General features: G+C 41.7%; 2 protein-coding genes across 2 annotated transcripts; one reads left to right on the top strand and one right to left on the bottom strand.

Annotated features, from left to right (window-relative positions):
* Window positions 1-95: 95 nt before the first annotated feature.
* Window positions 96-4,057, top strand: LOC135565571 (glutamate dehydrogenase, mitochondrial-like). Its single transcript, XM_065012850.1, has 4 exons — window positions 96-244; window positions 1,151-1,242; window positions 2,043-2,105; window positions 2,953-4,057. Exons 1-4 carry the CDS (start codon window positions 124-126, stop codon window positions 3,070-3,072), a joined length of 396 nt encoding a protein of 131 aa, XP_064868922.1. The 5' UTR covers window positions 96-123; the 3' UTR covers window positions 3,073-4,057.
* A 140-nt stretch (window positions 4,058-4,197) lies between these two features.
* LOC115113289 (RNA-binding protein cabeza-like) lies at window positions 4,198-7,192 on the bottom strand. Its single transcript, XM_029640800.2, has 3 exons — window positions 7,047-7,192; window positions 5,695-5,922; window positions 4,198-4,497 (listed from the first exon to the last, which is right to left on the bottom strand). The coding sequence occupies exons 1-3, from the start codon at window positions 7,114-7,116 to the stop codon at window positions 4,379-4,381; spliced, it is 417 nt and encodes a 138-aa protein (XP_029496660.2). The 5' UTR covers window positions 7,117-7,192; the 3' UTR covers window positions 4,198-4,378.
* Between the last annotated feature and the right edge of the window lie 6,997 nt (window positions 7,193-14,189).

Below are 14,189 nucleotides of genomic sequence, written 5' to 3'. Positions count from 1 at the left end.
GCAGCAGACTTTGTGGAAATTAATATTTGTGTCATTCTCAAAACTTTTGGCCACGACTGTATGTTACATTAAGCTGTAATATTGGTGTCTGTAAACGTTCACCATCTCTTGTTTATTCAGGACATGTACCTGAATGCTGGTGGAGTGACTGTCTCCTACTTTGAGTGGCTGAAGAACCTGAACCATGTCAGCTACGGTAGTCTGACCTTCAAGTACGAGAGGGACTCCAACTACCACCTGCTCAGTAAGTCTGACATTTCTCCACCTGTAGCAAAGCACTCGCTCCTACTAAGTTCAGCCTGCTCTCTGTTATGTCACAAAGATGGATGTTGTTGATCTTGTATTATACTAAAGTGTAAATCTTTAATTACTCCCCCGTGTCAACGGGGAGATTTGTTAGAATGGGAATGAGAACCATTAGAAATGTCAAACCCGAGGCTGATTAAACACAATGTTGTTGTTGTTTTTTACAGCTGTGACTCATGTTGCACGTAAAAAATGTATTGGACTGCAGAGTAGGCACGCACACGCACACGCACAGCACAGCACACAGAGTACAGCACACAGAGTACAGCCCCTCCTCCGTGCCTGGTGAGCGAGAACATTATTGTCAGTCACTTTATGTAGGGTTTCAAGGAAGAGGTGGATGCTGACTGTCTGCAGGCCTTGTCTAACACTCACCCTCTTTCTCTCTTCCCGGTCTATCAGCAGCATCAATGAGGCAGTCTGATATTGTGCACATGCATTTTCACACAAAAGCCCCTCAGAACATGTATGTAAATTCGGTTTTCAGTACATTGCAGTGGAGGACTGAGCTGGGGTTAAGCTTGTCGCTGAGTGGGATGGTTTCTGAATATTTCAGAAGCTGAAGCCATTCCCTAGTCTCATGAGAGTGGCAAGACTGGGCAGTGTTGGAGACGTGGAAAAGAGCTCAGAATAGATACGTTTTTGTAGAAAGAGAACATTTATACCAGATTATTAATGCAGGTGAACTAACTATAAAATGACCTAAAAGTGAATATGTATGAGCTGTATCCTTCATGATGGTGCAATGAGGATTTAGTCAGATTCATATCCATATTCACTACAACATAATATACATCATCTAGTCATATATATATATATATGAACTGTCTGTTGTCTCCCTCAGTGTCCGTCCAGGAGAGTCTGGAGAGGAAGTTTGGGAAGCACGGAGGAGCCATCCCTGTGGTCCCTACCTCTGAGTTCCAGGCCAGGATCGCTGTGAGTACAACCCTCCCCACACTGGCCTTTCTATGATCCTGGATTACTCTCCCTTCAATCAAACAATATTTTATTAAGATATGATATACTCTATATATACAAAAGTATGTCGACATCTGTTCAAATGAGTGGATTTGGCTATTTCAGTCACACTCATTGATGGCAGGTGAATAAAGTTGAGCACACAGTCATGCAATCTCCATAGACAAATGTTGGCTGTAGAATGGCCTTACTGAAGAGCTCTGACTTTCAACGTGGCACCTTTCCAACAAGTCAGTTGGTCAAAAGTATGCCCTGATAGAGCTGCCCCGGTCAACTGTAAGTGCTGTTATTGAGAAGTGGAAACGTCCAGGAGCAACCGACTCAACCGCAAAGTGGTAAGCCACACAAGCTCACAGAACAGGGCAGCTGAAGTGCGTAGAGCGTAAAAATCATCTGTCCTTGGTTGCAACACTCTACATGGCCAAAATGTAGCACTACATGACCAAGAGTATATGGACACCTGCTGGTCAAACATCTCATTCCAGAATCATGGCGGTGAGCTCTACATCACTCCAGCCGACGCTTGGCATTGCGCATGGTGCCCTTTGGCTTGTGTGCGGCTGCTCGGCCATGGAGAACCATTTCATGAATCTCCCGACAAACAGCTATTGTGCTGACGTTGCTTCCAGATGCAGTTTGGAACTCTGTATATCACAGTTAAGCTGCATTTCTCCAGAGATGAGTAAGGGTTTAGTTTAGTGGGCTAAATGTGAGCTCTGAGCCCTATTTTCAATGTATTTTTCTCTGTTTGATTCCAGGGAGCTTCAGAGAAGGACATTGTGCACTCAGGACTGGCCTACACCATGGAGAGGTCTGCCAGGGTAAGAGGCCGATTGCTTAAACATGATTATCTGGGCTAAATGGTTCCTCACAGGTCCAGGGACAGGGGTTTTATTCAAAGGAAATGCTGTGTTAATCCAACACAAGGTCCTGAGGCATCCCATTACTCCTGTTCGGGGAAATGAAGTCTTGAAAGTTGAATTCATGCTTCAACGGTCCAGTGTCAAGCTCCATTTCTGTTTTCACATCTCATTACCCAAACAGCACTAAGCTCATATTGCCTTTTCACTGCTATCTTGCCACCATTTTTTGTTCCTCATTCATGCTCATAAAATAAATCGCTCTCGAACATGGTACACACACACACACACACACACCCACATCCACACCCACATCCTCTCTCACCGGTTTGCTGTGCGTGTGAGCAGTGGTAACTGGAGCAGCCAGGGCTTTGTTAGTCTCTCATCATTGCTAAGGCCCAGCACTGATGCCCTGCTCCCCTCTACCATTAACACACTATCCATCCCACAAACACGGATGACTTTAATGTCACGTCTGACTGAGGATCCAGCCTTTGTGGAATGACATCCCCCTGCATCATATGGGGTTGCCTATACCATCTCCCAGGAAATGTCGTACTCTGTGCAGACATACTGCATGAGAGTCTGCTGGTTTGTTACTTGCTTATTGCTCCCTGGGGGTTATTTCTTTAAAAGTACACAGAGATGCTTCATTATCCTGTGGAAATGGATCACTGCATTGATAATGGAACAATAGTGGTGTATTGCTGTAGGTAAGAAATGGAGGGGAAAATAATGATTACTTGAAGGGACACGGAGATGAATATCTTGGTTGAGTTTATATTCTTTGTTTTCTCTCCCTTTTTAGCAAATCATGCGCACCGCTAACAAGTACAACCTGGGCCTTGACCTGAGGACGGCAGCGTACGTCAACGCCATCGAGAAGGTCTTCAAGGTGTACAACGAGGCTGGTGTTACCTTCACATAGGCGGCTCCTCACCACCCCGCCCGCCTCCTGTCTGTCCGTCCACCCGAGCAGACCCAGGCCCCAACCCCACCCCCCCAACAATCACACAACATATCAAGTGTTTACATTTTACACATGACCATTAGCTTTACTCGTTGTATATGTAAAACCAGCCAAGCAATATGCACATTCTTTTGCGTTCTCATGTCTTCAAGAGAACCCATGTTCTAGCTTGCCTTAAATCCAGTAGGGCTGTTCTATGATGCTACTATGGTCATTTTTTTCCTTTACTGTAGAAACCTCATTTATTTTCTCAGTCATTCTATGGACTCCAACCCATTTATTCCTGTTACTATGTTCTTATGTCAGTAAACACCAAAAATTCTGGTTTACAGCATTCACGGGATACTGCTTTTATGAATCAGTGTTGTGCTTTTTCAGCATCTGTTATGGATCTACAGACAGATTTGAGTAAGTTAGTCAATATAATAGAATTTAGAGCGTATCAGAAACACACTTAAAGCCTTAATTGCACCGGTTTCTCCTGTGGTGAAATGGAGCAAATGTTTACCTAAATGGAGAAAGTTTTCTTACCTACACCAGAATGTTCTTTCTATTTAAAGTCTCCCAATAAGACTTCAGTGCGTTTATAAAGCAGTGCACAACGTGTGCTTCTACACTATTCAAGATTATATCATAAAATACATTTGTTACAAATACAGACTTATTACATGTTTGTAAGTAGGTTGGCACAACACTAAAACGCTGAATTCCAGAAGATTGTTCTGTTCACCGTTTCGGTGTCTTTGCCTTTGTTCTAAACCTGAACGCTTTGTCTTGCCTCAGAATTGGACCCATATCAGAATGGTTTCTGTGCTGAAGGCTACTGGAAGGGGAGATGGGAGGGAATATGTGAGAACGGCCTTGATTGACTGCTTTGGGATTCTATGTAAGAGAATTTGTACTGCCTTTTTGTTGATACAGAATTAAACTTTAAAATGCTCAATTGTTTTTATTTAATGTATTCATTGATTCAAACCAGAAACCATGATTCCCCATGGGGAATGTAAAGATTTTTCTGCTTATTTTGTATATCAATAGCTAGGTTTTGGTTGCGTAATCCCCGCTGTACCTAATTCAACAGACTTTTGGAATAAACATTTTTATTTACTTTTCAAATATAATACATAACATTAACATTACACAATGGAGCATAGTGATAATAATAGATTATGATGGTAAAATAATATAATCTTCATAGGCTATAACCAGAGGTCTGTCAGATTGACTGACAATGAGAGGAAGAGAAACCGCTTCAAAGTCTGACTCAGCCGAAGAGACTTTTCCCAAATGACAGCACTTGGTCTGCGGCGCTGTTGTCCTTAGATTTGTCGTCACTCTCACCAGACATCTCTCCTGCAATGTCTCCCAGTGTGTCTGTCAGGTCTGAAGGATAAGCAGAGTTTAGCAGGATTGTAGAATGTATAAATAAACATGACCATAGGTTGCAAGGCTACAGATGGATCTCAACATGAATTATTGTCTAAACAGCAGCAGCAAAAACAGCTGCAAAGCTTAAATCAGACAATATATTTACATTTGAGTCATGTAGTAGAATATCTTATGCAGAGCAATTTAGCTAGGTGACACAACCATATATCACTCTCTCCATCCAATTGGCAACACATTTTCATGCTGAACATTCTAAAATCTGCATTAAAACAATAGGGCTATGCACATTTTCCCTTCCAGAAATGTATTTCCATCAAATTGACCTGTTGCGGATAAAAGCCTGTGTTTGACAGTGCACATAAAAGTGCACATAAAAGGTTGGAGACAGGTTTTGAGACGTTTTCGGCCGTCCTCCCTGACCAATGATATGTATTAAACCTAGATGACAGTCAGGGGGTGCTGTTTGGAAGCTTCATCACAGCCATTTTGTACTCCTCCATTGTAAAAAAAAAAATGCTATACTTTGGAGCTTTTTTGAAAAGACACCTTAATGCAGACTCTTAAATGATATTATGTGAACTAAACATAAACATGTTATATAAAAACATTCCATTTTTAGAGAGTACTAATGTTATTGTCCCCACTACAACAAATGCATACTTAAATACATGTCATTTTGTCACTTTTTTGAAATACTGTAGAATTCCATTCATTCCTATAGAGGGAGGACTGCTCCTAATGAGGGTTACCAATATGGCGGCTTGTGGCTTCAAAGCCTCTCATTGGTGACAGTAACATAATCAATCCAGGGTTTATACACATAGTTGGTCCTGACATTAGGGTGAAGTTTTTTCAACGATTTGGGTGCCAGGTCAGACAAGAGTTTTGACAGGGTTTTGTTTAAAAGGGATACAGCTTTTTTCTAGATGGACTTTTCGTGGCCTTAAGATAGGGGTTTTTCTAAATTGACTTTAAGTAGCCTTAAGATAGGGGTTTTTCTAAATTGACTTTAAGTAGCCTTAAGCAGTAAGGGGCAGTGCTCCTTGCTTCATGTGGAGAATATACAGGAAATACAACATACAGCACACCTGAATAGGATGCATGAGGTTTGTACTTCATAATACTATGTCATTTGTACATTATTGTACTATGTAATGTAGGGTATTTATTTATTGCCAAAAGTTGATTTACCTCTGTTACCTCCTCCGGCCCCACCTGCTCCAGTACTTGACTCTTCTTTCTCATCCTTGCCAGAGAAGAGACTTCCGAAGCCGCCTCCCTCTTTGTCTTTGCCCTTGTCGTCATCCTTTGATCCTCCAAACAATCCTCCAATACCCCCACTGCTGCCCCCGCTGGACTCCTCCTTCTTTGAATCATCCCCTCCAAGCATGCTCTTCACCTTTTCTTTGGCAACTTTAGCTGTGAAACATCACCAACTGTTTAGAAATCTGACCAGAAACATATATGATGCATGAAACTAAAATGTGATTATTATTATTATTGTTGTAATGACACCCTTCTACTGTATTTTAACATTTAATAAACTGTGTGATGTCGTATTTGAAGATATTTCAGAGACAGCAACAGTCTACGATATAAAATACATCTGTGGTTTTATTTATTTGGTCGCAGATGCCACATTCACAATGACCTTCTATGGGTGTAGCTTTACATAGTGGACTGGCAGCATTGTCAGACAACATTACAAGCAAACATTTCTTAGGCCTACATGTTGTTGACATCTCGGTAATTACACTGTAATGCAGCTAGTTTCAAGGATATGCACATTTAACAAACAGGACAGGCATATTTGAACATAATTGTGGCCTAGCTTCCAGTACATTACTAAAAGACAAATGCCATGTATTGCATTTTGTATGCTTCCCGTCATGAGCTGTCCATAAATGACATGGTTAATAAGCACAAGTTGAGGCTGATGCCGAGGTTCCAGTTGCCAGTCAAATCCAGAAGGATTCATCACACTTTCTCTGTAACATCTAATTAGAGTAAATGAGAAACTGTGAAAACAGAGGATCAGATTGATTCAAAGCGTGCTGACATGCTTACAAAGAGTTTAGAGGAGAGATGGTCTGATCATTATTTACTGCAGCTGAAAGAGGAATGTCATTGAGCTGAGTTTACACGCTGATCTGAGCGCAGAGGCCAAGGCAATGGAAAAAATGACAAAAACAAGTCAGGTCTGTCCAAGCCTAGCAACTGCCCTTAAATGCCAAGGTTTGTATGACAGAGGCCCAACTTATACCAAAGGATGCTGAGTTTTAAAAGTAAACGTCAGTTTGTGTGTGTTTATGTGTAAAAGTGTATATTTAGAGGAAAGTGAAATGAATCTATGTTTAATCATTTCCAGCTGCTACCAGCCTCACTCCAGCCTATGCAAAGTAGGACAGTGGAACGCTCCACAGAAATGAATCACGCAGAACAAAAGTCAAACAAACCAGTTCCAGCTGTGCGTCACTCCCTTCTCCTCGCTCAACCCCATCTCCTCCCCCCTTTCCCGCATCCCCCCCCCCCCCAATGCTCACCTGCCGTATCCACTGCCTGGTCCACATATTTGTCAGCCGAGTCACCCAAAATGCCTGAGAGGAAAGACATATCTCTGAAGAGTAGTCAGCGTCTCTAGAGCAGTGTGTATGAGTCTGAGAGAGTATGTCGGAGTAGTGTGTGGGGGCGGAGGAGGGCATGGAGTCTTATAGAGGTTGGCACTCTCAGTCCCTAAGCCTACGCCTCTCATAGCTCTACCGATTGGCCAGAGAGTTCAGGATATGGCAAGAGGGTGTAACTCAGGACGGTAGGAAGGGGGAGGGAGAGGGGGTGGCTTGCTTTTGAGAGTGAATTCCATGACTGCTTGCCTTTCCCCCCGAATAAAAGCTTCTTTGTAGAGCTCGGTAGCTACAACACAGTACAGGAGTGAGTAGCCTGTGAATGTGTGTGTTGGGGAGGCTGGCTCTTGGAAACTGTGAAAGGAAAGTTTGGCACGCTGCCCTGTCTCCACCCTCAGTAGGAATGCTCGAAATGACCATAATGATACTCTCTGTCACAGACGAAGAGATGAAAGAGGCCTAAATGCAGTAGCCAAAATACAAGTCTGCCCATTGGAGCAGAGCTCCGTTTTGAGTCTGTCTTCAAAGTGCACCATGAAGAGTGGTGGGAAAAACAAGAAACTGTCCATCTGCCATCATTCGTGTGATTGGTTCAACATTCCACTAGCTCATGAGTAACAGAAAAATACTGCATCCACGAGACCTATGCTCGCAATGAACAATGTAACAAAGTAAGAAATCAATCGGCCATGAGGCTACTTACCTCTCATCAATATTTGATGATGCATTGTTGTGGATTCGATTCCTGTGGTTGTGCCAAATGACTCATCAATTTGCAATGTACTAATATCTGAGTTTGCATGGGATCTGAGGTGGGATGGTGCATTCACAATTTCCTTTATTTTTTATTTTTTTTTATCTCAGACATGCTTATCCTGACTTTATCTATAATTGTATAAGAGTGCCTTCTTTTTGAGTAGATGTAGACCTACACTGTACACATAATACAAGACAGTTAGACAGGAAGGGGGATTCGACACCAGTGGGAGCAGAACATATTTTGGGTATCTCAGATTGTTCTGGCAATTCTCACATATGATAGTAAATTGTCAAATACGGAGTATGTCTAGATAATGAAACACCATTTCCACATTCATTTATTCAACATTACAAATATGAATATCTCTAAACTACCCTTCTTGACTATTTTTAGATATTTCCTAGTTCCGACTAGCACATGAATGCAACATAAGTCTCAAAAGCCAGACCCTAGACAACACAGTGACTGAAGTTTGGTTTCAATGATAGACCCTCTTGGCATAAAGGAGCTATGTCACTGCCTACGTCGATAAGGGAAAAGGAATCATCACGAGGTATGTCTGCCAAATCACGAGGCAGACATGCCAGAACATTGCGATTCAAAACACAGGTTTGCAGGCAAAATCTTTGCAGTGGTTTTAGTTAAGGAAGTTGATGCAAACTAGCCATTTGCCAAAAGCACTCCATAAAAATAACCTCAATGATCTGCATCTTGCTAGCTTTTTAAATTTTTTTTTTAACCTTTATTTAACTAGGCAAGTCAGTTAAGAACATTCTTATTTTCAATGACAGCCTAGGAACAGTGGGTTAACTGCCTGTTCAGGGGCAGAACGACAGATTTGTACCTTGTCAGCTTGGGGGTTTGAACTTGCAACCCTTCGGTTACTAGTCCAACGCTCTAACCACTAGGCTACCCTGCCGCCCCTAGTTACTACACTGAACAAAAATATAAATGCAACATGCAACAATTTCAATCATTTTACTGATCATAAGGAAATCAGTCAATTGAAATCAATTCATTAGGCGCTAATCTATGGATTTCACGACTGAGAAAACAGATATGCATCTGTTGGTCACAGATTCCTTTAAAAAAAAGCTAGGGGTGTGAATCAGAAAACCATCTGGTGTGATCTCCTTCGCATAGAGTTAATCAGGCTGTTGATTGTGGCCTGTTGTCCCACTCCCGTTCTAAGGATGCGCAAAGATGCTGGATATTGGTGGGAACTGGAAGACACTGTCATACACATCGATCCAGAGCATCCCAAACATGCTCAATGGGTGACTAGTCTGGTGAGTAGGCCAGGGGCGGATGAATGGCACGACAATGGGCCTCCGGATCTCGTCACGGTATCTCTGTGCATTCAAATTGCCATCAATAAAATGCAATTGTGTTTGTTGTCCGTAGCTTAGGCCCGGCCATACCCTAACCCCAGCGCCACCACGGGGTACTCTGCTCACAATGTTGACATCAGCAAACGTCTCGCTCAAACGAAGCCATACACGCTTTCTACCGTCTGCCCAGTAATGTTGAAGCTGGGATTCATGTGAGAAGAGCTAACGTCTCCAGCGTTCCAGTGACCATTGAAGATGAGAATTTGCCCATAGAAGTTCGTTGTGAAGCCAAACTGCAGTCAGGTCAAGACCCTGGTGAGGACGACGAACACGCAGATGAGCTTCCCTGAGACAGTTTCTGCAGAAATTGTTGTGCAAGCCTACAGTTTCATCAGCTTTATGGGTGGTGGTCTCAGACAATCCTGCAGGTGAAGAAGCCGGATGTGGAGGTCCTGTGCTGACATGGTTACACGCGGTCTGCGGTTGTGAGGCCGGTTGGACATACTGCCAAATTCTCTAAAATGACGTTGGAGTCGGCTTATGGTAGAGAAATGAACATAGTATAGAACAAGAAGGCCCGCAAACCGTTAAAGCTCCCAATTCACCGCTTTATTGGCAACGTTTCAATCCGAAACCAGAAATGAACATACCCTTTTCTGGCAACAATTGTGGTGGACATTCCTGCAGTCAAATTAAATCAAAATCAAATCAAAATGTATTTGTCAGATGCACGAAATACAACAAATGCAGACCTTACCGTGAAATGCTAACTTACAAGCCTTTAACCAACAGTGCAGTTCAAGAATAGTTAAGATATTTACCAAATAAACTAAAGTAAAAAGTAATAACAATGACCAGGCTATATACAGGGGGTACCGGAACCGAGTCAGTGTGCGGTGGTACAGGTTAGTTGAGGTCATTTGTACATGTAGGTAGGGGTCAAGTGATATTAAACAGCGAGTAGCAGCAGTGTACAAAACAAATGGAGGGGGGTGTCAATGTAAATAGTCCGGTGGCCATTTGATTAATTGTTCAGCAGTCTTATGGATTGATGTTAGAAACTGTTAAGGAGCCTTTTGTTCCTAGACTTGGCGCTCCGGTATCGCTTGCCGTGCGGTAGCAGAGAAAAAAGTCTATGACTAGGGTGACTGGAGTCTCTGACAATTTTATGGGCTTTCCTCTGACACCGCCTATTATATAGGTCCTGGATGGCAGGAAGCTTGGCCCCAGTAATGTGCTGGGCCGCACGCATTACCCTCTGTAGCGCCTTATGGTCAGATGCCGAGCAGTTGCCATACCAGGCAGTGACGCAACTGGTTAGGATGCTCTCGATGTTGCAGCTGTAGACATTTTTGAGGCTCTTGGGACCCATGCCACAACTTTTCATTCTTCTGTGGGAGAAAAGGTTTTGTCGTGCCATCTTCACGACTGTCTTGGTGTGTTTGGATTATGACAGTTTGTTGGTGATGTGGACAACAAGGAAGTTGAAACTCTCGACCCGCTCCGCTACAGCCTTGTCGATGTTAATGGGGGCCTGTTCGGCCCGCCTTTTCCTGTAGTCCACGATCAGGTCCTTTTTATTGCATGCCAATTGCACGCTCCCTCAAAACATGAGACATCTGTGGCATTGTGTTGTGTCATTTATTGTCCCCAGCACAAGATGCACCTGTGTAATGATTATGCTGTTTAATCAGCCTATTGATATGCCATACCTGTCAGGTGGATTGATTATCTTCGCAAAGGAGAAATTCAAATTCAGAGGGATTTGTTGCCAAAATTTCAGAGAAATAAGCTTTTGTGCGTACCGAATGGAACATTTCTGGATTTTATTTCATCGCATGAAACATGGGACCAACACTTTACATGTTTCATTTATATTTTTGTTCAGTGTTTTTTGTATTTTATTCAAGAGGGGAAAGTAGTAACATAGACAGTGACATAGTTTTTCTATGCCAAAAATCATTGAAACCAGTCCCTAGTCCCTGTGTTGCTTAGGGTCGAGTTTTTGAGAATATTTACCAGTTACCACTGTGTTGGTGGTGCTCATAATATGTGATGTATATTGTTCCAAACAATATAATTGAACAAAATAAAAGTAGTTTGAGATATTCACATTTTTTATGTTGAATACATTTAGGTGAAAAATTGTTTTTCAGAATCAAGACATACTTTATATTTTAGAGCAGGAGTATAATGACACCAAGATGTTGTCTGTTTCATGTACGGTTCACAGATCAAAGGGTCTTATAGGAAGCATGTATGGGCCTAAAATGGCCACTTTCATCATGCTTTTCTCAAAAATGGTTTGTGATACAAATGTAAAAAGGATTTCAAACATCCTTCTCCCAATGAAATTTATATGTGAGAATTGCCAGAACAATCTGAGGTACCAAAAATATTTTCCGCTCCTGCTAGTGTGGAATCGACCCCATTAAGCTCATGTTATTGTTTGGTGATGTAGGACGGCTGTGTATCTATTTGGCCCTGATGAATATTTGATAGTAGGGAGCAGATGGACCTGGGCACAGGGAGAATGAATAGGAGGGTGAGTGCTGTGTTGTACATTAGGTCCTGAATGTGTCATCTCAACGGCTGCTCTCATCATGCCGGAGGTTCAGATTGGCGGTGTCGGTATCATCAGATGCATCGCCTGGTAACCTATCCTTAGTGCAGTGGTGCTAAGTAATACCTTAAAGTACTACTTAAGTGGTTTTTTGGGGTATTTGTACTTTACTTTACTATTTATATTTTTGACTACTTTTACTTTTACTAAACGACATTCCTAAAGAAAATATTGTACTTTTTACTCCATACGTCTTCCCTGACAACCCAAAATGGTCAAATTCACGCACTTATCAAGAGAACACGTGGTCATCCCTACTGCCGATGTTCTGGCGGAATCACTAAACACAAGCGCATCTTTTGTAAATAATGTGTTGTGTTGGGTGTTGGGAGTGTGTACGATGTTTATATCGTAACACTAGATATTTTAACATTAAAGTTAAGAAACTGCTTGTCTCAACCTTGATTCAGTGTCATTTTGATTATGCCTGCTCTGCTTGGTATAGAGGGCTATCGAAAAAGCAGAAAAAGATCATGCAGGTTATGCAAAATATTGTTAGCAGGAATATGCTGAATGTCCCCCCTAGGACCCACATAGGGGTACAGGAGTTCCGGGAGGTGGGCTTGTTGCCTTTGGAGTCCAGAGTGGAGTGGACCAACTTAAACTTAATCATATGTTTGACAACTTAAATGATCATGCCCTAGGTTACATGAAAAACCACATTGATATGGTCTATAACCAACACAGTCACAATACCAGAGCTAGTGTTTTTCCATACAGGCATTTGTCTATGGAATAGCCTTCCCTTGGAGATCAAGCAAATAAAATAGCTTTAAAAAGCAGGCAAAGGTTTTAATTTGGATAAGGTTGTCTAAGGGAAACCACTCCTCTGTCCCTTGTGCCCCCTACTGCTGGTCAGGTGTATTTATTTAAAGGATCGGTATGATGTGAAATGAATATGGTTGATTTTTAAGGTTAGGGAGAAGTGCAGTGAATAGTGTCACTTTTTAGCATGTCAGTATAAATACATGTATTTATGGTTGTTTGTAATTTTGTCTTGTGTTTTAATCATTATGTGTTGTTGTTTTTATTAATAGCTTTTTAAGTGATATCCTCTGGGTCCACATTGTCCATTTGGTTGTATATGTCTGTTGCCAAAAATACATTCACTTCAATTTAAAACAAAAAATATAATATAAGACATTTTAAATTATTTACACTTTTACTTTTGATACTGAAGTATAATAGCAATTACAGTTACTTTTGATACTTAAGTATATTTAAAAACAGATACTTTTAGACTTTTAATAAAGCAGTATTTTACTGGGTGACTTCCACTTTTACTTGAGTAACTTTCTATTAAGGTATCTATGCTTTTACTAAAGGACTTTTCTCCAACACTGCCTTAGTGCCTCGTGACCTGACCAGAGAATAACTACAGACCATATCAAGGGCCCTGAGTTGGTCAGGCCTCCTGGGACTACCATCCTACATTGTCCACTGAGGGATGAATGCTTACACATGCTAAAATCAGGACAAGAATACACAGAAGTGTCACTGAGGGAACAGAAACAGCCCCTCTGGTGAACAATGTGTGTGTGTGCACAGTATGCGTGTGACGCAGACGGACCCGTGTGTGAAAACATTCTCACCGCCCTGTCTCCTGTGTATGTTTGTGACTTTTTGTGTGTGTGTGTGTGTGTGTGTGTCCTCTCAGTGGCTGCCTTTACTGATCTTTTTTTCCACTAATTGGTCTTTTGACCAATCACTTCAGATCTTTTCACATCAGATCTTTTCAGCGCTGATCTGATTGGTCAGAAGACCAATTAGTGAAAATAGATCAGAATTGGGCTGCCTGTGTGAACGCAGCCTTTGTTGCAGAGTTTAATTGGTGTTTGTTGTTTCCGGCTGAGCTGGTCCAAACACTGAAACAATGAATAATATGCATAGCATAACAAGCATAAACATGTCCGAAGATGAATTGTGATAACCAGGTTGAAGGACGGGGCAACATCAATATTATTTCTAGGAATGTCTCCATAGCAACTTGATTCAGGATCGGGTTTTGCAACAAACCTGCAAAGTACATAAATTACCAAATTGCCTCATGGGTGGAATGTTATTAATATGTTTAACAGTTTCGTAAAAATCTGTTTTTCTTTTCTATGTCAAACACTTTTGTTATATTTCTGTCTTCTGTGATGTCCTGTGTGGCTCAGTTGGTAGAGCATGGCACTTGCAAGGCCAGGGTTGTGGGTTTAATCATTCCCACAGAAGGCCATTAAAAATGAAAACCTGTCCATTCACTACTATACGTTCCTCTGGATAAGAGCTTCTGCTAAATGACTAAAGTGTATATGAAGCGTAATATTGGGACTCAACGTCTTATACATTTCAACTCTAGTTCTGAC

Source organism: Oncorhynchus nerka, linkage group LG28 (genome assembly GCF_034236695.1).
Source record: "Oncorhynchus nerka isolate Pitt River linkage group LG28, Oner_Uvic_2.0, whole genome shotgun sequence".
In the NCBI taxonomy this organism is placed as follows: Eukaryota; Metazoa; Chordata; class Actinopteri; order Salmoniformes; family Salmonidae; genus Oncorhynchus; species Oncorhynchus nerka.
Note: the sequence above shows the minus strand (reverse complement) of the source record. Positions and strands in the feature narration are given on the sequence as shown.